Genomic DNA, 23,661 nt, shown 5'->3' on the forward strand with positions numbered 1-23,661 from the left:
TTCCTGCTAAAGTGGACAAGTTTACATGTTTCCACGTTTTGCTCCATCTGCCAAATTTTTGCCCACTCACATAACCTATCTATGTCCCTTTGCAGGCTCCTTATATCTTCTTCACCACTTACTTTCCCACCTATCTTTGTGTCAGCAAACTTAGCAACCATACATTTGGTCCCTTCATCTAAGTCATTGATATAAATTGTAAATAGTTGAGATCCCAGCACTGTGGCACTCCACTCATCACATCTTGCCAACCTGACCCATTTATCCCCACTCTCCCTGCTTCCTGTTAGCTAACCAGTTCTCTATCAATGCTAACATGTTACACCCCCCTACACCATGAACTCTTATTTTGGGTAGTAACTTTTGATGCGGCACCTTGTCAAAGGCCTTCTGGAAATAAAAGTACAGCATAATTTATTAATTAAATTTAAATTTCGCCAGCTGCCATGGTAGGATTTAAACCCATGTTCCCAGAACATTAGGCTCGCCCTATCAATTACCAAATCTAGTGATTTTACCATTCTGCCACCACCTCCTTAACAGTATCAAGGGCAACAAGTTTCAAATGAGGCTACAGTGGACAGGAGCTCATGACTGGTCATAATTTGAGTACCAATCAGCAGTAAGCTAGCTATGGCACTGAGCTTATAAGCATATTTGCTTTAGACTACACAAATGTAATAATACCATGCAATAAGGTATATTCATTGGAGGGTGAGACAAATTGTTGAGGTAGGGTAGCTATGGAGTTCTTAATGCTTGTAATTGATTCTTGAAGCATTTGTGTTCTAATCACTACCATTGACGGGATTTATATTAATGAAAACAATCTAAAGGCATCTATTTTCTTGAAAATTGCAATTGAAATCACATGGTATATTTATTTAACAAACTATGAACTGCAATTTTGATGGTTTTACATGACTCTGAATTTCAATTATGTAGTTTTATATGGTTATATAATAATGTATTAATTAAGTTACAATTTGATTTAGTAAATTTGTTAGCTACAGTTTTTTAATTGTCCTTCTGTCTTATATCTAATTAAAAAGCTCCTTAATTCTTAATCATTAAGAATACTTATTGTCTTCTCATGAAGATTTTCACATGTTTCTTTAGAGCTTGAGCACATTAAGTGGCAGATAGAGAAGCAGACGGAGAGACCAGACAATCTCGTAATCTTAAATGAGCCCTGTCAATCCTTTTTTTGGTATATGGTTAATAGTGGCCAGGCAAGATGCTGTTAATGTCAAACTAAATTGGAGCAAATAAAACAGTTTATTTCTAGCAAACAAAATATCATCTTACTCCATATATATTCTCCCTTTCTCCATTAGAAAAAAACTTTGCTCTTGGGGATCACCATTGATCAGAAACTTAACTGAATCAGCCACATGAATATTCTCATTACAAGAGCAGGTTAGAGGCTATTCTGTGGTGAGTAACTCACCTCCAAATTCCCCAAAACCTTTGTAACATCAAAGGCACAAGTCAGCAGTGTGATGGAATACTCCCCACTCGCCTGGATGACTGAAGCTCAAAACAGTCAAGAAGCTCGATGCCATCCAGGACAAAGCAGCCTGCTTGATCTGCACCCCATTCAGCAACTTAAATATTTGGTCTGTCCACCACTGGTACACAGTGACAACAGTGTGTACCATCTATAAGGTGCACCAAAGTAACTCACCAAGACTTTTTCTGCAGTAAGTATCTTCCAAATCCTTGAACTCTACCATCTAGAAGGACAAGGAGAGTAGGTGTATGGGAACAACCCCACCTGCAAGTTCACACAACATCTTCACTTGGAATGATATCGCTATTCCTTCATTGTTGCTGGGTTAAAATCCTGAAATTTCCTTCCCTAACAGCACTGTGGGTGTACCTACGCTACATAGACCACAAGAAGGCAGCTCACCACCACCTTCTCAAGGACAATTAGGATGGGCAATAAATACTGGTCTTGCCAGCAACACCCACATCCAATAATGAGTAAAATAAAAACATCAATTTATGACCAAGTCAGACTGTGACCAAGGCGCTGAAAGACAGTTGCTCAGGATGACTTGGCTTCTGACTTTCGCTTTCTCTACTCAAGATCTCTTCTGTCTGGCTGGGAGCTATCTATGAGAGGATTCACAAAGGAGAACCTGCAAAGTTATCATTTCATCACTGAATACCACTAACTAATCATATTGTGTATCACTCATCGTCATATAGTATTTTATGATAGTTGACAGCTGTATGCTGAGTCATTCATAGCATTGCAGTAGTTCCTCAACAAATATATCTCTATAAATATTAGCAAAAGGACCAAATGTATTGAATACAATTTTGCTAATATTTCAGTCATTACAGATGTTAAAGACTAAATGTATAACTATCAGAGTTCAAAGTACAAATGGAAAAGATTGTGTAATACTGTTACTTGTAGTAAACTGCTTAGACATTGTCCTTCTAATGACTGAATATAGGTACTTCAGCATTGGTTCCAAAGGGTAATGAATCTTCTTGGCTTTCCTCTCAATCTAATTAAAAGCCTTGAAACTCAATTCAATGTTTCCTCATTTATCATTAAATCCAGTTTAGGATTAAGTCTGAATCATGAACTTATTGTTGCACTTGTTAAACAGTTACATTTACAATAAAGATATACATGATCCCAATCTTCCAAAACCATACGTGCATATTTTTCATTTTTCTTATTCATTTGCAGGATTTGGGTATCACTGGCTAGGCCAGCATTTATTGCCCATCCCTTCTTAAGTCATAAGGATTCAAAATGTTAGCTCTGTTTCTCCCTCCACAGATGTTGCCAGACCTGCTGAGTTTTTCCAGCATTTTCTGTTTTTATTTCAGATTTCCAGCATCCGCAGTATTTTGCTTTTATCTTAGTAAGAATTTTAAAGTTGAGCCATTGTTAGAGGAAGCCAATGCAGGTCAGCGAGCAGAGGGGTGATGAGAGAACGGGACTTTGTGTGATTTAGGATATGGGCAGCAGTATTTTGGATGAGTTCAAGTTTACAGAGGATGCATGGAAGGCTGGGTGAGAGTTTTAGCAGCAGATCAGCTGAGGCAGAGCCATTTCAGTGCTGTAATTATTGTTTTTTGGTTCCTGCAATAAAGAAAGGTGGCTGTAGTGCACTGGTAATAGCAGTAGGCCTTAAAAGAAAAGTTGGATTGGAGTTACATTTGTGGCCTTGTAGGTACATAAACTAATAGCATACTGTAGTGAAGTTATTAACCAACTCTTTACAGCCATTCCTAGTTTGTCATTTTAGCAATTCCTTATTTCAGAACTAGAAAAATTATTTGTTTTGCAACATACTAATGATCATTCATAAATACTGATCCTTCAGTTGCCTGGTTTTAAAATTATTCAAGTAGTGAAAACTCACATTTCCTAATCACTTAGTCAACCACCTTACCAGGTTTGATGTAAAATCAGAGCCTTGTACCTTTTATATGCCCTCTAAGCATAGAAATGTAACTTAAGTAACAGCTTCTGGGTTATAAAAAGAAAAGCAAAAATAGGTGTGTAATGTATACACAGGTATGGTTTGTAATCTAGATGTTATTGATCTCAACAATGTCTCCATTATTAGACACTCAAAGCCAACAAATATGAACTTCTAATAAAAATACTAACAAATCACAGAATAGGGGTAAAAAGCAACAAAATGTGTCACTTATTGCTGTGTTGTTCAATTTGCTTTTACAAAAAATATCTTGAAACTAGGTTCTAGTGAATGTTAATTCATAAATAATTTCTGCATTCATGATATTCCTTTTTTCTACTATTTTACCAGAGGTGTTAATGTATTTAAAATGACATTTTGTGAAATGAAAGGAGAAACTAATATTGTATTATGTATTATAATACTCATTATGTATTCTGTAGCCCCTCGTACGTTTTATTCTTCTTTCCAACTGAATATGGAATAATTTGATATTGGAGACAATTACTGAAAAGTAATCCAATTAATATGTATTGCTTTCAAACGATGCCATAAATTGCAAGAATAAAGCTTCAACAGTTTAAATATCTTCTGAAACTTGAGTTAGACAATGGTCTGGAAATCAGTCCAAGGCATCAATTCTATGTTAATATATGACTCTGATTCTATGTTGTAATTTTATTGTATGCATTTCTACTTTTGTGCCAGTGACCAATCGTACCAACTCTGAATGGCTGTGCCCTGTGAGATTGATGCTGTTTCAGCAAAGTTTATTTTAAGAAATGCACTTTAATTATCATGATATCATTACATGTGCCCATATAAAAGATTAAAAACTTTTTAAAAACATGTGTTATTGTTAATTTTATAATTTAACATCACCAAAATTAAGCTACCTGGTTCCCTCTTATAATATTTAATTGCACACAGGCCTGGAATGGAGCATCAGGTTCTGGACGTCTATTATTCATTTAGTCTCATGAAGGTAAGTGTTGAAGCAGGTAGAACTGTTGTTAACGATAATCGTATTGCTCCAACATCAAAAATAAAACAGTTTACTGAAGTAAATTATTTCAGTTTACTGAAAGGTTCAGTAGTAAGCAAACCTAATCTCCTTAAAGTCTACTCAATCCCAATACCAGCAGTATCCCAACATCACATTATTATCTTCTTATCAGGTAACACCTGTCATTTTGTAAGGGCTAAACATTACATCTATACAGTTGCAGTTTTCCGGCCAATGAAAAGACATCTCATGAACAAAATGACTGAAGGAGACTTATTATTTCGAATAAATGTCCAAACCAAACATTCGAATACCATCTGAATGGGCCTTTGTGTACCAGATAAACAATGCGTGCCTGTTTGTTATTACCCACATTGTCACGTCATGTGTTAAAGCAGTTCATTCTGTTATTTTTTAAGACTGAATAAATTTCTGTACCACATCCAAGTACATTTATCCTGTTTAGTACATTCATCCTGCATTGTTTTTCTTTAACAGAATAAATATTATACTGTAATTTTTGCCTCCACTTGGGTTTACTGTTGCAACAAATGGATCAATTGAAAAACTCCATTTTAGTTTTTTTAAAAGCAATGGTAAACTGAATGACTCATAAGTGACATTTCCACCTCAGAATGATCAGGAGCCTTCCAATGAAAAAAACAAGTCCAGCTCATGTCTGGAGGCATACAATGCTTTCTTTTGTAAATGTATATTCTCTTCATTGTAAAATTCAGGCTTTTTTTGCTTGAATTTAAGTAATTGAAAGCAACTTACCACCTGTAATAGTCTGGCTTTGTTTTTCAAAATGGGGTTTAATTAATTATAGACAGCTTACCGCTAAATTATCAAGACCGATATCAATAAATGGATTGTCCTATTGGGTAGAATATAAACAAGGGGTTCTCAGCTTTTTGGCTTGTGCCCCACACACCCATCCCATTATAAAATTTCTACTGACCCGCTGTAACACAATAAAAGTAATTTTTCTGTATAAAAATTAATTGTACCATTGAACAAAGAGCCAGCACAGACACAATGGGCTGATTGGTCTCCTGCTATGCTCTTCACAATATCATGAATCCATTTAAAAACAGCAGGTATATGATTTTGGTACAAATGCACAAGAACCCCCAGTCCATGAGATAGCTCAATAAAACAAAAACTTGTGTCCCAGAAACACCACCCAAGATATTGGCATTATTTAGCTCTGGAACATTTCCCATGCTAGGGATGGAAATCTCCAGTAACATTAGATCTGAACAACTGACTTTATTTTTAGGTAGAGTTTATTTCCAAATAATATATAACATAAGCAAAGATTTGATGAATTCTGACATATGAAGGTCAGGAGGTGCACATTGGGGACGATTAATTGCTCTGCAGCATAGCTACTTAACACATTTATCATCTGTATGGTTTCAAATTCCTTAAATTCACAAGTTTTATTTACAAACCTGCATTAGAAGCAAAAGGTTGTGTTAACATGTTTGACAAGATTTCTAATGGTTGTATTTATTTACTTAAAATATGGCAAACAAGCCAGGAAGTAAAATGTATTGATTATCCTCCACTTCTAATTAATAATTTCCAAGAGCAAAATAAAATATTGGGACATACACATGGGATTAAGATAGATGCTGAAATATCATAACCTTTATTTTAAAAAACATTGAATTTATCATAATGGAGAAATATGACATTCCACAAATATAAAATTAGTTTATCCAGAGGCTGTTCAGCAATAATTATGAACTTAGTACACCATTTAAAAACTCAGTTACAACTTTTCAAAGGTTTTTACAGTGAGACTTAGTGTAAAAGGGCAAGATCTTGTCGGTTCAGCAATTTCTATTTGATTGGATTCTGTGGACACTTCAACAGTGCATTCTATGGGGAAGCATAGAATCACAGACAGCAACTTCTGGATTTCCATATTTAACTGTGCATGTGCGGGCTCCAGAAGTTGCTGTCAATTTAAGAGGAGTAATAACAGCGAACGCTGTCAATTTTGCCATCAAATATTGCAAAATCCAAGCAATTGTTAATATGTGAGAATTAAAGAGGACAATGCAAAAGTGGGCTTAACCATTCAAGCAGGCAATTTGCAGCTTTAAAACAGAAGATTATAGTTGAATGTTTTCAGCCTGTCACTCAATTAAACAGGAATTAATGTTGATGATATCAAGAAATGCGATACCATTCTTTCAGATGAAACATTTTTATATCGCCTGTATCACCAGAGATCAACACATCACACTCCAATGTCTGTCAAGCTGTCCCCACAAAATCAATACCCTTGGTATTGCAATCCTATTTAAAGACAGGCAGTTTGCTATCACATTACAGAGGCTGACTACCAAATAATTTCGTGGGCATTAGGCTAGTGTGAGGAATTAAAATGAAACATTTGCAAAAACACAAACAAAATAAATCATTATGGTGCGTGTCAGAGTAAGATGCTCAGTGATTCCCTTTGCATCACTCTGACACATTCAGGAATTAAACATTTTATTTAATAAACTGGTTGCAAGAGCAACATTCACTGCTCCCCACAGTGTGACGGGATGCTGAAAGGCAAAAATGCGGCGGGCCGGGAACATTGCATCCTTCACTCATCTATGCAGCAGGCTGCCTCTGTACAAACAGATCTCTTTGTCTTTTCTACAAACACATATTAAAATCTGTTTGAGACCTTTGACCTTGACACTGGGGCTGTCAATCCCTTAAACCCCGTGTCTGTCCACAGAAAGATAATCGGTCCTAGGAATTCAACTACATCATCGACAGTAATACCCGGGTGATCGTCGATAGCAAAGCATTAGGAAGTCAACAGGAAATAATCTTAGAAACAATCTGAAGGTTTGGCAAACCTCTTGAAACCTTTTCAGGAGTCCCTGAGGGCTGTGGACCCCACTTGAGAACCCCTGACAGAAACTGTTATTAAACTTGACCTTTTGAAACCCGACCATCAGTTCTAATGGAGGTATACGCACACTGTTTCAATCACAAAAAGTAAAACAAAATTATTCTCCAAACGATTTTAAGCGCACAAGCTTTCTGATAGATGAGGATCCGAAGCATGAAAATTAAGCTTAACTGAGCAAATATATCAAACAGGTTTTGAACATTCCAGTATAAGGTGGGCCTTTGGGACTCTTTCCAAAATGTTTTTTTTTATTGGGGTTTATTAATTAATTTACAAGTCACACTTTGTATTGAACCCTGATGGAGAACAACAGAACATAGGACAATAAGCACATCCTGAAATGAATCCTATGTAAAAATCACGATAATTGTTTTCTAATCCACTGCAATAACTGTTTTCTAAAGTCACACCGTTGACAATGGCCAGTGGTGCACTTGTTTCCCTCCGCACTTTTGAAGGTGCTGGCTAATACTAGGTTCCATTCCAGGGGCACTGATGGATTTCTCATGCTTTGCTTAAATGGTCTTCCTTCATGTGTGAATATAAATAGTTGGAAAACTGGAAAAGTCATGCTTTAGGCCTTATCTTTAAGATTCCCAAATGCACACTTTCCAGCAGAAATCCCTATCAATACTGAGAACCCATTATTCTTCCTTATCTGAGCTAGAAGCATAACAGTCATAATTATAGGATTCCACCAATTCCTTGACCAAGTTCAGCAAACTCAGTACAGATCAAAGATCAGGTGCAAGACTCTCCTGATCTGAGCTTCAAGCTAGACAGAGTTTAACAATGGGGCCATTTGAGTAATTCAGTGTGCACATTAATATTATAATACATGTAGGAATATTATAAGTCAATAAACACTGTATTGTCTTGTACAGGCTGGGGACTGTTAAATGAATAAATGTGATAGTCCTAATGATGGCAGTCAATTGAAGCATTGAGAAATTGGCAACAGACTGGAAAATTATGGACTCCAAAAATAGCACAAAAAAGGAAGCAAAAGACTGGATCACAGTATACTGTAAATACTAATAGATCTCCTGCAGTGTGTTTCATTGTTATTCCTGTATAATCTTGATCTTTGTTTTTGTATTATTCTCTGTACCTAAGCTTCCCTGTGTCTGACTTTTTCTCTCTTGCCTCGTCTCATTGCCTCCAACATTTCTTTCTGCCTCTTGGTTGGTCAGTCTGATCTTTCTTTATCTCCAATATTGATTTTTGTCTCCCTCCGTTTATCCTTACCTGTAAATCACCTCACATTGTATTTCTCTCTCTCTCTGTGATTTTCTCTACCCTGACATTTTAGCCCTGTGTACCATTTATCACTCATTCGCATGTTGGCTATTGATTCCTGTCTATACATGGTATAGGAATTCTTTTCAGCAATATGCCCATCCAGCAACTCTCTGTCATAAAATCTGAGAGATGTTATGGAAGATTGCCTATTTCCTAGTTTATATTTAGACCTGTATGTCACTCCGTCTCAGAATTTATATTCTAGAATGTTTTCCTATATCGATTTTGAACATTGGCTACTCTCTTGCAGCTTAGCCTATTCCCATCTGCCTAGTATTCCAAGTGCTTCCACCACACATGTGATCTATCTGCTAATGTATAATGAACAGGCTGGAACAACGAAACTGGAAATCAAATTGCTAGGATGCTGACAATGGGCAGTTGGCAAAGTACAGGAGGCTTGGGAAGAGCTTCACAGACAAGAGGCAGTGGCCAACTGGGGAGGCCAAAGGGCAGTTGTGTGATGGAAAGCTTGAAAACTAGGGTTACATCAGCAGATTTCCTTATAAATGTGGGCATAGGGGTTTATGAAGGAAAAATAACAGAAATAAAACATAAAATGCATTATCAGGAAGGAAGGTTTTGCAGACATGAAAGTGTGCATAGATGGTAGTTAAACAGTAGCTGCAGCCAGAACCTATCCGCTCAGTCTCTGTTAATTGTGTCATCTAAAGTTCTTGAATATATTACTGCCTTCAACAGTCTACTACCTGTTATGCTTTGTATGACACATGGAGTACTATTGTTACCCAGCAGTAGACAATACAACAGATATTATATTATTTTCAATTAAACACCTTCTTTCTGTTGCTCTAGAAATGTGATTGTGCAGCAACAGTTTTTTGAGTGATAAACAGGTGCTGCAGCGCCCAACATGGCGTGTTCACTCTGAAAGTGTGCGGCTTGTCATATCGGTTAGGACACTCAGTAGTTAATCTCTGTTGTTCTCCAGAAGCTGATGTTATGCAAATAGGGGCTAATGCCTGATTTTGGGCCCCTTTATGAGATTCATTGACAACTGACATCAGTGGACACGGTGCATGCTCCAGTCAATTTCCTCAAATGCATGGCAGCCAGTCCAGCAATCCTTAAAGAAACCAGTGGAGGCAGCCACCCAAAAATTAAGCTAAAGGGTTTTTGTTTACCTGACTATGGGGGTACTGATAATGGCCCATGCTCACTCACCTCCTGATTGCCTCCCAGACCTGGATCTACCTTAGAAACATAGGCCTGAATTTTTCAGATGGTGCGGTCTTGCTTCCCACCATCTGAAGAGCCAGCAGACTCCAAGTGCCCCGCAGCCATTTTACGCTCCAATAAGCATTATGTGGCTGCAGGCGGGACTTCTGCCCCTCAATTGGGAGGAAGTCCTGCCTTAGAGAACTGCCGGCCAATCTGATTGGCCAGCAGCTCTCTAGCCCCTGCAGTGACAGTGCTGCAGTGGACTGAAGAAGAAATGCAGGAGGACATCAGAGCCTAAGTCCGGGCACTGGAGGCCCAGGTAATTTCAAGGGATCCCAGGGAGGGAAGGCCTGGGGTAGGGGGCACCAAGAGGGTGATCGGGGTCTCAGGGGAAAGGCCTGTGGAGGAAGGGAGGTCCAGAAACCACCGGATCTTAAGGGCCCGACTTCAAAAGGTGCCCCACCCCTTCCTGCCCGAGATGTAGCTCTTTTGACCATCGGCCCTCCCCCACAAAAGTGCAGTCCTCTCACCAGCCTAAAAATTGAGGCTGAGTGGGAAACAGCCCTTAAGTGGCCAATAATTCGCCACTTAAGGGCCTCAATTGGAACAAGGGCAGGCTTCCCGTCCAAAGTATTGTCTGCCCCAGTGTAAAATCGCTGCATGGTGGGGGTGGGCTGGAACCTGGAGGGAATCCTGTCCTTCAATTTGACGCGCCACCCACCTCAAAACCCGCTGGTAGGGGACCATAAAATTCTGGCCATAGAAACATAGAAAGTTTACGGCACAGAAAGAGACCATTTGGTCCATTATGTCGTGCCAACCAAAAAAAACATAGGCCTGAATTTTTCAGATGGTGGGGTCTTGCTTCCTGCCATCTGAAGAGCCCGGCAGACTCCGAGTGCCCTGCAGCCATTTTATGCTCCAATGAGCGTTAAGTGGCTGCAGGTGGAACTTCTGCTATCCAGCCAACTTCCACTTTCTAGCTCCTGGTCTGTAACCATGTAAGTCCATATCCAAGTATTTTTTACATGTCATAAGCGTGTCTGCTTCTACCATCCTATACAGTGAGTTCTAGACCCCCACCACCCTCTAACCAGGCCTCTCATAATTTTATACATCTGAAATAAATTTCCCTGCAGCACCCACTGTTTCAAAGGAAGCAACCCCAGCCTATCCAATCTTTCCACATTGATGAAATCCTCCATTCCTGGCAATACCCTTGTAAATCTCCTCCATATCCTTTCTAGTGCAATCACATTCTTCTGATGACCAGAATTGCACTCTATCTGTGGCCGAACTAGATTGTTATTCAGTTCTAGCATAACCTCCCTGCTCTTATATTATCTACTTCAGCTAATAAAGGAAAATATTCTGTGTGCCTTCTTGACCATCATTTCTACCTGTTCTACCTTCAGGGATCTGTGGACATGCACACCAAGGTCCCCCTGTCCCACTATATTTCTCAGTATCCTACCATTTATTGTATATTCCGTTGCCTTGTATTCCCTTGCCAAATGCATTACCTCACACTTCTCTGCATTAAATTCCATTTGCCACTTGTCTGCCCACTTGGCCAGTCCATTAATATCTTCCTGCAATCTTCAGCTCTCTTGCTAGCATCCACATGCAAACTTTTGTATTTTTGTCGGCCCTCAACCAGCATTCCAGCCAACCAATCTCACTCCTTTCCCCACTCCAGGCCTAGCAAACTGCCTCTTGGACCACTTGTTGGTGACATACAAATGAGGCCAGCGGTCCTGTCACCGCCTCTTTGGGCAAGTGTTTCATGTACAGCATCCAGGTTATGACCCACTTCAGGCACAAACCAATTTCTGGCCAACAATATGCAGACTTTGTCTGATGTCAAATTGAGAAACTCCCTCTTACCTAACTGGTAATTGTTATAAGAGAAAACATAACAGCACTAGAGAAAAACTTAGATCTTGTAATATTACATTAATTTGTCAATTGCCTTCTGTTCACAAAACGATGATGAATATTGGTGCTGAATAATAATGTTTTACCCATTTTTGTCAGTATCCAGAAACTACAGTGGACCAACCGTGTCCGTGTGCCCACAAGAGGTGGCCAGAGGCTGGGAATTCCACAGCAATAATTCACCTCCTTATTCCCCAAAGCATGTCCAGTATCTACAAGGTACAAGTCAGGAGTGTAATGGAATACTCTCCCCTTGCCTGGATGAGTGCAGCTCCAACAACGCTCACCATAAGAATATTAGAAATAGGAGCAGGAGTAGACTATACTGTCCTTAAAGCTTGCTCCACCATTCAATACAATCATGGCCGATCTTCTGACTCAACTCTCCTTTCCCACCCCCTCCTCATATCCCTTGATTCCCTGAGAGACCTAAAATCGATCCATCTCAGCCTTAATATACTGAATGATGGAGCATCCACAACCTTCTGGGGTGGAGAATTCCAGAGATTCACAATCCTCTGAATGAGGGAGTTTCTCCTCTTCTCAGTCTTAAATGATCAACCCCTTATCCTGAGGCTGTGCCCCTGTGCTCCAGGTTCCCCATCCATGGCAGAAAATCTCCCATGGTTTATCTTGTCAAGCCCCTTTGGAATCTATTTTGTTTCAATGAGATCACCTCTCATTCTTCTAAACTCCAGAGAGTATTGGCCCAATTTACTCAGCATTTCATCATAGGACAGCCCTCCCATCCCAGGGACCTATCTAATAAACTTTTGCTGTACCACCGCCAATGCAAGTACAGTATGTCCTTCGTTAAATATGGAGACCAAAACTGCACACAGTATTCTAAGTGTGGTCTCATCAAAGCCTTGTACAATTGAGCAGGACTTTCTCATTCTTGTATTCCAATCCTTTTGCAATGAAGGCCAACATGAAATTTGCCTTCCTAATTGCTTCTTTGTATGAATACATCCGAGTGTCACTGAACACCAACATTTACAAGTTCACACCTTTCAGAAAGTATTCCGCTTTTCTGTTCTTACTACCAAAGTGAATAAGCTTACACTTCTCCACATTATGCTTCATTTTCCACCTTATTTTCCATATGCTTAGTCTGTCTATATCTCTTTGTAGCCTCTTTGTGTCCTCCTCAAAGCTTACATTCCCACTTAGCTTTGTATCATCAGCAAACTTAGATACATTACTCAAGAGGCACATCACCATCCAGGACAAAATAGCCACTTGATAGGCACCCTGTCAACCACTTTAAACATTCACTCCCTCCACCAATGACACACAGTGGCAGCAGTGTGCATCATCTACAAGATACACTGCAGGAACTCACTAAGCCTCCTTTGACAATGCCTTCCAAACCCGCAGCCTCTACCACTTAAGACAAGAGCAGCAGATACATGGGAACAGCCCCACCTACCATATCCCCTCCAAGTCACTCACCATCCTGACTTGGAACTATATTACTGTTCCTTCACTGTCACTCGGTCAAAAACCTTGCCTAACAGCACAGTGAGCCAATTGGCATCCTTCTGTATGATTCCTGAAAAGGTGACTCATCCCTTTTGTACAGTCGATGTACAAATAGTGTCATCCTTCAAACAATTTGCCTGGAAGAAAGATTCCCTCAGTGCTTCATGTAACAAATATCATGAATCCATTTGTTCAAAAAGTACTCAGATTATTCTGTTAATTTATTAATTCCAGTTTGGCAGTCTTCTTAATTTGCTACCAAAACATAGCAGCAGAGGCTGAAGAGCTACATTATCAAGATTTGCTTCATTGCAGCAAACAGAAGTACAACATGGATGAATATTGAATCTCTCTGCACAGAGAAAGCTGAATATTCATCAATGTTGCACTTTAGTGATTCTTGATGAGAAATAAATATTATCCAGATGTTAAGTCTCTAAGCTCTGAAAAGTCTGAAGACATTAATATGATTTCCACTGGAGAAAGACCAGATGAAACTGGGGTGTAAGATTTTATGGTAAGGGGGAACCAAAAACTAAACAAAGAATTTAAATAACCTCTTTAAACTTAAGCTTGTCAACTTATGTATTTGCCACATGGTGCAGAAAATGCTGCTTCAGTTGAAGCCAGCAAGAAAAAAAGGGCCATGTTACAAATTAAAATTAATAAATAGAAAATTATGACCAGCAATTAAATGAGTTCCCAAATATGCATGATCAAGGGACAAGGCTCCCCGCCACAAGCATATATTTAGAAAACTGGTCAATAAGGCTTGGAAGGTAAATGTACTGACCAGTGTGGTAATGAGGCAAGAAGACTATAAGACTCACTTTAATTCTCAGTCTATGTTGAGTTAGCAGTTATCAGCTGATATAAAGATAAGGGCTCTAATTGGACAATAGATCACTCAAGGTCCCTGCTCTTAATTGCTTTTTAACAGACATAGCTCAAACCTGCTTTGGACGTTGGGTTAGGACAGGATTAAGTTCAACACTAATGCCTTCACAGTCAAATTTGCTGTTGATGCTTCACTACCTAACTTAGACAAGATACCAAATGCTGCTGGTGCCTGTGGAATTGCTCCCTAACAAGAGTGGTATCCTTTGGGAGAGGAAAGAAGAAAATTACCAGAAAACAAACATACAATTTCCAAAAACAACAGGATGTTGAGGGTAGGGAACTCACAATCCAAGATAAATAAAGTTGTTAATGCCTTTATTGGCTTTGGCAAATGTATCTATACATCAGAGTGAACTGAATGGCTGTTCTTCTATCCTACATGTTACAATCGTATAATTCTTACACACTTAGAAGCAATTACTACCTCCGTTGGAGTTGCTTCCAAAATGTAACAGGAAGTCACGTTATACTAAACTTCCCATAGCATAAACAATTCTCAGTCTTTAGATGATTTGAAACAACAAGGCACTGTTTTTGCTCTCCTGTTATTTTCAGTGACAACATTATTTGGCTCTCAGCTGATACATGCGTCAGATCTATTCAATACCAAACACTAATGTTACTAAGCAATATCAATAATATTAAAAACTAAGCAATTCAGTTTACTTTAACAATAGCATAGAAATAAATTGTTAGCAAGTTAGTGATGGGTCAATGTCAAGCATCCAGCACAAAGCTTGCTTACCATACATTTCCTGACACAAAACTGTGGAAAGGCACAAATGGAGTGTGAATATGCTCATACTGCACATAATGACAATTAAAGACTCACGGAGTGCATTAATCCTGCCCATATGGAACTGGTGCAGGGGAGGAGGTACACTGAAAAACAAGAGTCTTCATTTAAAGGACAGTGAATTTAAATTTTCTTTCCATATTCTAGATTTTTGGCCACCATAGGGACTACACTTGTAGATTTACAAGTACTGAACTTTGCATAGGAGTACCAGAAATATCAAAAATGGAAATGTTCATGACAGACACAATCTGTGCCACTTGCTATCAAGTATAAATGTCAAGGAGGAATTTACAGCTGTACAATAATGCAGCAAGCAAGATTTCTTTGCCAGGCACCTATTTAAGATGTCTGTCTGGGAATGGCACATTACATAATTTCTTAAAGGGCAAAACATTTCTGCCAAGTAATTCTGTACAACCTATCTTGCTTTACACTTTCACACTCAGTTCCTTAAATTCCATATACTATCATCTTATGCTGGGTTTCTGCTATATTGGCAAGTAAACACTGAGCACAAATATTTAGCAAAAATGTGCAGCCAATTCACTTCCTTTATTATGTGCTTTATGAATTTGGCAGCTTCAGTTGGTGCTGCCTTTTGGTATCAGTGTTTCCTCTCGGATGTATGCTACCTAGTCTATCAATCTTTCTAAGTGATTCTTTTGTGGGAAGAGCAGATGCTGGCTGCAGAGTTTCATGGTTAGGATTCTGGCAGTCCTATGGCTCCTTGGGCTACGCACTCTGACTTGCATGTGTCAGCAATACTGTGACTGCAGTGCCTGATTGGTGTTGCCTGATTTAGCTACCTCCTCCCAAGACTGGTGCAGCAAGCATTTCTTGGCTGGTAGTCAACTGTCTCATACATTTTGTGCCTTTTCTCCTTGATACTTTAATACAAGTCACAATTTACTTTCTGTTTACATCTTGAAAAAGCGAAGTTAAACTTTACTTCCCACTTTCCTAATTTGAATAATATTTCCATGAATTAGGCTAGGTGACCTGTTATTAGAATGCTCTTGGGCCTGCCATGCCAATGCTCATGGTAAGGTGGATAATGAATTGTTTTATAAAGGGTAGGAGGATCACACCATATAAGAAACAATGGATTAATTTTACTGCCAAGATGGAGACATGACCATTTCAAGCAACACACTATAATTGCTGATGAAATCAACCAGACTTTCAACAGCAGATTGGAAGTTGCTGGTAAATTTCAGGTTCCAGGCTAATGACAGCTTTCTTATTTAAAAATTGCTTTGCAGCAGTAACAATGTCTGATTTCTGGAGTATGATTGATTTACATGTAATATGTTTAACAGGGGAAAATTAATTTAAAGAAATATATGAACTGTACTGGGTCTTCTTATGAATAAACATCACATGACAAGTGGTTATTTTCTCAAAATGTTCTGCTGTACTCTCCAGCGCATAGACATGTAAAAAAAAGTTTCACCCTTCACCCTCACCAGAGCTTAGTTAGTAACTGTACATAACGTTGTGTGGCAACAAATCTCAGCAACAAGGAAGTCCCATGTTCAAGTACTGGACTGTGTCACTAAAATTGGTACCAGAAAGATGGGGTGAGAGAGGGAAAATGGGGCCACAGTTTACAATCCTGATTACTGTGCAGCAATCCTTGTTGGGTGAGACCTTACTCAGGTTCCATTATGATTCCCCTATAGTGGCTACCACTCACTGTTCATATGCATTAAATATGACCACTTGGCTGAAATACCCAAGGGCCACCAGTGTCCACGGGAGAGTTTGATGATGGGGGGGTGGAAGGAAGATGAAAGAATTCAAAAAATCACATTCTGGGTACAGAAATAAAATTCAAACACTCAATTATGTCCTTTAAAATGTCTGGGTATAAAATATACATGTATTATAATATTTCAAAAGAACTAGGCTCTAATTACAAAGGTGAATTGGGCACATCTTAATTTTATATTCAGAAAAAACTATGCATTTTTATTTAAAATAATTACAACTGATTTCCTTTTAACTACTCATGGGTTTCAGGTAAAATGACAAGAAATGACTAGACTCCATTGAAAGTGGGTGTGTTCTATAGATAAACATGTGAAAAGGGAAACCTAAGTCAATATGCTACCAAAACAAGTCACTCTTGGGTATAATGTCTGTTAGCCTCATGCTCAGCAGCGGGGACACCTCACTTATCTGTGCTGCCAGACCTGCTGAATATTTTCAGCATTGTCCGTTTTTATTTCAGATTTCCAGCATCCACAGCATTTTGTGTTTGTATCCGGATACGGGCGTCGATTTAAGAATCCGCTGACACCTTTATCCAATGCTTTAATCACACACGTATTAGTTAAAGCTGGTTTAAACTCTTAAAATTCTATAAATAGCGCCGTTTTGGAAATAGTGTCCTGTTACAAACATCTGTTACACAATTTCCATATTCAGTTTGTGGGGAGAGAGCACTCTCCTAGGGATCACATTATTTATTTTCCGAAATTTAGGTTCAATTCCTTGGAGGGGGATTGGGGGGGGGGGAGATTCAGTGTTATGATTAACTCGTTCCAGCTTCACCATCGCAGTCAATGGCCACTGACTGCCGAAAGTGAGGGAGCCAAGTTTCTATACACGTCCACTGACGACGTGCAGAGGTACAGCGCCCTGCCATGTTGTAAAGGGTGTCAGTGATAGCACATATTAAACATAAATCCTGCCCATGTGTGGTACAGTACATTCAAAAGTAAATTTAAAAAAAAAATGCATCCAGCACTGCTCCCTTCCTTGGTGCTTGAATGCTTCGCCCGGAAACGTGTTGCTTTTTTTATTTTTTTGGTCGGTCTTTCTCCCTGACTTTCAGGGAGAGGGGTCTCAGCAGCAATCACAACAATCTGCAACACACCCCCACTCATCCCCTGAGCCACTCACTCTCCTCCAGACCTTGGGCAGCTTGAATCTAAAATGGACAGGAACACTCCTCAATGCGCAGCGCAGTCTTTCAGCACTAATGCGAGAGGACAGCAGCTTCTTCACCTGTGAACCGCAGGATCAGCCAATCTGTACACGGATACATCAAATGCTGCAGCTAACTGTGTCTGTGCTATAGTGTATCACAGAGCCAGCCCCCCCTCTCTCTCGCTCTCACTGTATTCCGTGCTGAATGTACTTACATTTTATTCTTCTTTCTTTCTCTCTCTCACACGCACACACTCGAGTTTTGGGGGATATTCAACAGGATTCTCCCGACTGCTCCGTCCCTCGGTTCGTAACAAAGATGGCTCTTCAGCAGCCGCCTGACGTCAATGATCCGGGTAGTTCGGCTCCTGGAGGCAGAGCCAAAAATAAAACAGATGCAGAGTCAAATAGATATTCAAAGACAAATAGTGACTGAGAGAGACAGATAAAGAGACTCGGAAGGTGGGGGGTTGGGGGTTGGGGGGGGATCAAATAAAGATATTCAGAAGGAGTCAAATAAAAAGGTTTGGAGAAAGAGAGTCAAATTTACCGATGGCATAAATATAGGTGGTATTGCAAGCAGTGTAGGTGGAAGAATAAAATTACAACAGACACTAAAAGATTCATTGGATTGGCAAATTTGTGGCAAATTGGTTTCAGTGAAGGTAAATAGACCTAAAAAGGCTAGATTACAGCACTTTCAAAATGAGGAAAATCTAGAAACAGTGGTGGTCCAAATGGACTTGGGGGGTCGAAAGAGACTGGGGTCCAGAAACAGAAATCATTCAAATGTCATGGGAGGGGCAGAAAATAAACAAAGAGGCGGATCAAATGCTGGCCTTTATATCTAGTGCACTAGAATACGAACAGGTTTGAAGTCATACTTCAGCTATACAAATCCCTGGTTAGGCTGCACCTGGAGTACTGTGAGGAGTTCTGAAAGGATATTTTGGCCACTTGGAGGGAGTGCAGCGTAGATTTGCCAGAATGATATCTGGACTCTACAGGTTAAATTACAAGGAGAAATTAGACGAACTAGGGTTATATTGTCTGGAATTAAGAATGTTCAGGTGAATTGATTGAATTAACGATATTAAGGGGAACTGGTCGGGTAGATAGAGTGAAATTATTTTTGTTTGTTGGGGGATCTAAGACTAGGGGACATGACCTAAATATTAGAACCATATCTTTCAGAAGTGAAGTTAGGAAACACCTCACCATGTAGAAGTTTGGAACTCTTTTCTGCAAACAGGAGATGATGTTGGGTCAATTGTTGTTTGATTGATAGATTTTTGTTAACCACAGGTATTATGGATAGGATGCAAAGGTGGGAAAATGGAGTTAGGTCATACATCAGCCATGATCTTATTGAATGGCAGAACAGTCTCAAGGGGCTAAATGACCATTCCTGATCCTATGTTCCAAATAAAGAGACCAAGAGAAACAGATAATGTCAAATAAAGAAATTAGGAGAATGAGAGAGTCAGATAAAGAGACAGAGAAAGGGTCAAATAGAAAGAACCAGAAAGAGAGAAAAATGGAGATGTAACCAGTCAAATTGAGAAAAAAGACAAATAAGAAGATCAAGAAGAATGAGAGAAAAAATCAGAGATAGATGAGGCAATCAAATAATAAAATAGGAAGAGTGTAGCCTAGAATTTCAGGTCTGTTGAGGGTTCGTGTAGAATTAATAGAAACCATTCCAGAGCTGGTTACATGGAGATATTAAAGAGGATTGGGTTTCGGACAACAGCTATGTATCTAATTCATTGTGTGTCAAATATCTAGTTTATGGTTCATATTAATATTTTAGACATATCTAGTCTGGGAAGGCTGTTGTTGTGAAGGTAAGGTAAGTAAAATGCTGGGCTTTACAGATTGTCAGAACACCTAAAAGAAAATGGCAGTTCATAAGGTTACTCATGTTTGTTTAAGAGAGTCAGAATAGAAGAGATGGAGCCATAACGCAGCAGGTGGGCTTACTTAGCTGGAGAACTGGAGATGTGATATCTGCACTACTTGCAAAGAAGTGCAGTCCAGAGAGATGTTTTGTTTTGGGAGTTAGAGCTAAATTAGTTTATAAGTATTCAGTGGGCTTTGAAAGGCCACATTTTCATGGAGATGGGTGGAGTTTAAAAAGGTTCTCTGGCTTCAATTTATCTGTCTGTTTTCTGAGAAAGGGGGTTAGTTGCAGTTTGGACCTTGTGTGGTTGCAAGAGGTCCTGGGGGCTGTTCGATGCAGTTAAGGCTCAACAGAAGCCCTTGGAGAACTGAGAAGGTGGCAGAAGGTTGCTGGCTCTGTGCTGGAGGCAGTTAGGGCTCAGAGAAGTTCTGGGGGCCATTTACAGCTCGTTGTAGCTGGGAGACTGAAATTCGGAGAAACCCAGGGACACCACCGGCTTAGTGAAGCTTGCAGCCTGTGAAAGAGTTGGAATTGTGTCAGTAATTAGAGGCAGGTGTGCATCTTTGTGAATCTCATGGAACACAGTCTCAGGAAAAGACATTGAACCATTGGGAGTTGAGCAGTCACTGGGACAGCCCAAGTCAGAGTGGCTTTTGAGGGAATTCAAAGGTAAGATCTTCAAAAGTTAAGAATTGAAATCCCTTGTGAGGGAGACAGAATTTTAACAAGATTTTGCAATTCACAGTGGTCACAACATCTGGGTGCGCTGCTGAGAAATCCGTGGGATCTGTCCTGGTTGCATCTGCTTTTTAATGTGCTGTGTAATGTGTTTGACCAGTTTTCCTGTTAATTCATATTTACCTCATGTTAATTCTGAACATTAGAGTATAAGATTTATATTGTAGATTATTTTGTTTTGCTGCCTTTGTATGGTAAAGTTTATTTTGATGGTTTAAAGCCATGGAATCTTGTGGCTTTATTCTCTTAATGGGGTTTTAAACTCTGTCTACTTTAAACATAAAGTTACTGGTAACAATTGTTAATGTCATTTGGGACATTCAAATGGCAGCCGGGGGAGATCTAGAATAGTGGTAATGTCACTGGACTGGTAATCCAGAACTACAGGCTAATATTCTGGGGATACAGGTTCTAATCCCACCACAGTAGCTGGTGGAATTTAACTTCAGTTAATAGTCTGGAATTGACAAGCTGGTCTTAGTAATGATGACTATCAAGCCATCATTGATAGTTGTAAAAACAAAATCTGGTGCACCTTAGGGAAGGAAATCTACCATCCTTACCTAGTCTGGGTGACATGTGACTCTAGACCCACAGCAATATGGTTGACTCTTGGATGGGCAACAAATGCTGGCCTTGCCAGTGAATCCCACATCCCATGAGTGAATGAATAATTAAAAACAAAGTCATTTATTTTGGGCATTCAAACAGCAGCTTCTAATATAATCCCAAGAGCTCCCAGTAGCATTGGTGGGTGCAAACAAGGAGGGCCTAGGCTGTGGCAAAATTACAGTACAGGGTGGAAACCAGGCCCACCCAGAACATGCCATCAAAAATGACAATACTCTTAAATTATGCTTGAACTTGCTGCAGAACATGTAAATTCAGGACCTTGGAGTCAGATATATGAAGGTATAGGAAAAATGCAACTGAGATAGAGAGAAAACCATAATCTGACAATGAAACGTCAAATAGTTAGAGAATGAGTTATAGAACTTGATTTTCCTCACATTGATGTTGTGTTGAGCCTATTCTTTGCCAATTGGAGACTATCTGAAACTTGCTGCTTTATGTTGTTAGAAACTGAATTAACTATTTAGGGTGATTTAGCTGTGCTCAGACTGCCCCTCAATTACTTATCATCATGAAAAGGCTGGAAAATACAGTGCTGATATAGATAACCTTTAAGATAGCAGAAAGCACGGCAGCATTTGGCAGCTGGAGGAAACAATACTTACGTAGAAAATCCAAGAATGGTGACTGCTATGATTTGGCCATGTTTCAAGAATGCAAACAACTAGAATACCTTTTATGCTCTGAATACAGAGGTACGCAAAACACAAAGACCAGGAAGACCAAGGTAGCATGGATGACTTGTCACAAAAAGAGGTACAGGTGACTGAAGTGACCAGGCTGGTTCAAACAACCAGTGGAATGTATTCATTCAACTGTGTTGTCACTATTGAGCTGACAGGCTGGAATTAGTAATAGCATACAGACAGACAGAAACAAAGGGAGATTGAGTACAAGTTTGCAATTCTGTTTCCCCATCTAAGTGAACTAAGCTATATTATTTAACAAAATTTAAAATTTGGCTGACTTTGTCCAGTTCATAGTGATCATGTGTTAAAAAACCAATACAAAGAGAGAATGGCATAACAGTTTATGATGTCCGTTCACCAACCGTACCAGACATTTTCTTGATACATGTATGCATTCATACCATGTATTCTATTTTTAACTTTTATGATTAAAAAATAATGTCAGATGTATTTTGATCAAATGCAGGATGTTTTGCATGTTTAGATGGTAAAATTTAGAATATTTTATGTTCCACACAGTCTCTATCCATTTACTTTATACCTTTTGTAAACATCTTTGACATAAAAGGCACCTGTTCAATGGCTTGAGCACTAACAGCAAAGATACATGAAACAGTTACTTTAAACACATTCTTTATGTGGTCCCAATGAGAATTATTTCAGTTTTGAACGTAACCTGTATAATACGGCAGGGTACTTAATCTCCTTTTATTAAAGTCTGAATGTATTTACCACTTCCTGTATACCAGCTTAGTCACCTTCATAAATAGCACACAATGGAAATTCAACAATATTTAAACCCCACTAGTATGATTAATACCTTTAATAATGAGTGCATTATGTTCACAAGTTGATCATTCCATGTGTATTATTTATATCACAGATCAAAATACAGGCATATAACACATTTTATATTTAGTACAAGCAATAGTAAAAAGCGATTCCCCATCTCTGATACAACCAGAGGATAATATATGTTCAGGAATGCAAATTGCATTTTAATCAGGACTAATGTCAAATGAAAGAGCATTTCAGGCCCTGGGGTGTTGTGCAGATTATTTTCAAAACTGAAATAATAATTGGCTCCACTCCTGAGAACATACCTTCTATTTATATAATATATCCAGCAATTTTTCTAAATTGAGGGACTAGCAAAAAGCACTTTCTCACAATTTAGCACCATCACTGCAATAGATGCATTTATTTGAAATCTTTAATATGAAATAACATTGTGGTTAATACTTCCTTTATGAGGCCTTCATTTAAAAGATCTCATAACTGTTTCCTTGTTAGATCACAAAGATTAACTTGCTTCTGTATGCATAACTCAAGAAATGCAGTCCTCTTTATTGTTGGTTTATTGCTTGTTTAACATCACTTATGCTCTCATGGAGACTTTTGTATAATATAAATTAAAAGCGTCCCATCCAGATGAGGAAATGAATCTATTATAGAAAGTTTGGTATATTTATGAGGATATTAATTGCTCGTTGAACTAATTGTTCAACGACAATTCAAACTGGGTAATATTTGATTGCATTGTCTTTAAATATTTAATCTAAGCACTTTATAGTATCTAACCATCTCCCCTTGACGTTCAATGGCATTACCATTGCTGAATCCCACATTATCAACATCTTGGGGGTTACCATTGACCAGAAACTGAACTGGACTAGCCATATAAATACTATGGCTACAAGAGCAGTTCAGAGGCCAGGAACCCTCCGGTGTTAACTCACTTACTGACTCCCCAAAGCCTGTCCACTAT

At 39.0% G+C, this 23,661-nt stretch overlaps 1 protein-coding gene across 2 annotated transcripts in view; it reads right to left on the reverse strand.

The window, feature by feature from the left end:
• LOC144693725 (vesicle-associated membrane protein 3-like) overlaps window positions 1-18,279 on the reverse strand; it is a 125,042-nt gene extending 106,763 nt beyond the window's left edge. For both annotated transcript variants that reach the window (XM_078563664.1, XM_078563663.1), the window contains exon 1: window positions 18,146-18,279. In XM_078563664.1, coding sequence (XP_078419790.1) covers window positions 18,146-18,147 — 2 coding nt within the window. In that variant the 5' untranslated portion in view covers window positions 18,148-18,279. The remainder of the gene's footprint in view (window positions 1-18,145) is intronic.
• Between the last annotated feature and the right edge of the window lie 5,382 nt (window positions 18,280-23,661).

Source organism: Cetorhinus maximus, chromosome 19, assembly GCF_964194155.1.
Source record: "Cetorhinus maximus chromosome 19, sCetMax3.hap1.1, whole genome shotgun sequence".
NCBI lineage: Eukaryota > Metazoa > Chordata > Chondrichthyes > Lamniformes > Cetorhinidae > Cetorhinus > Cetorhinus maximus.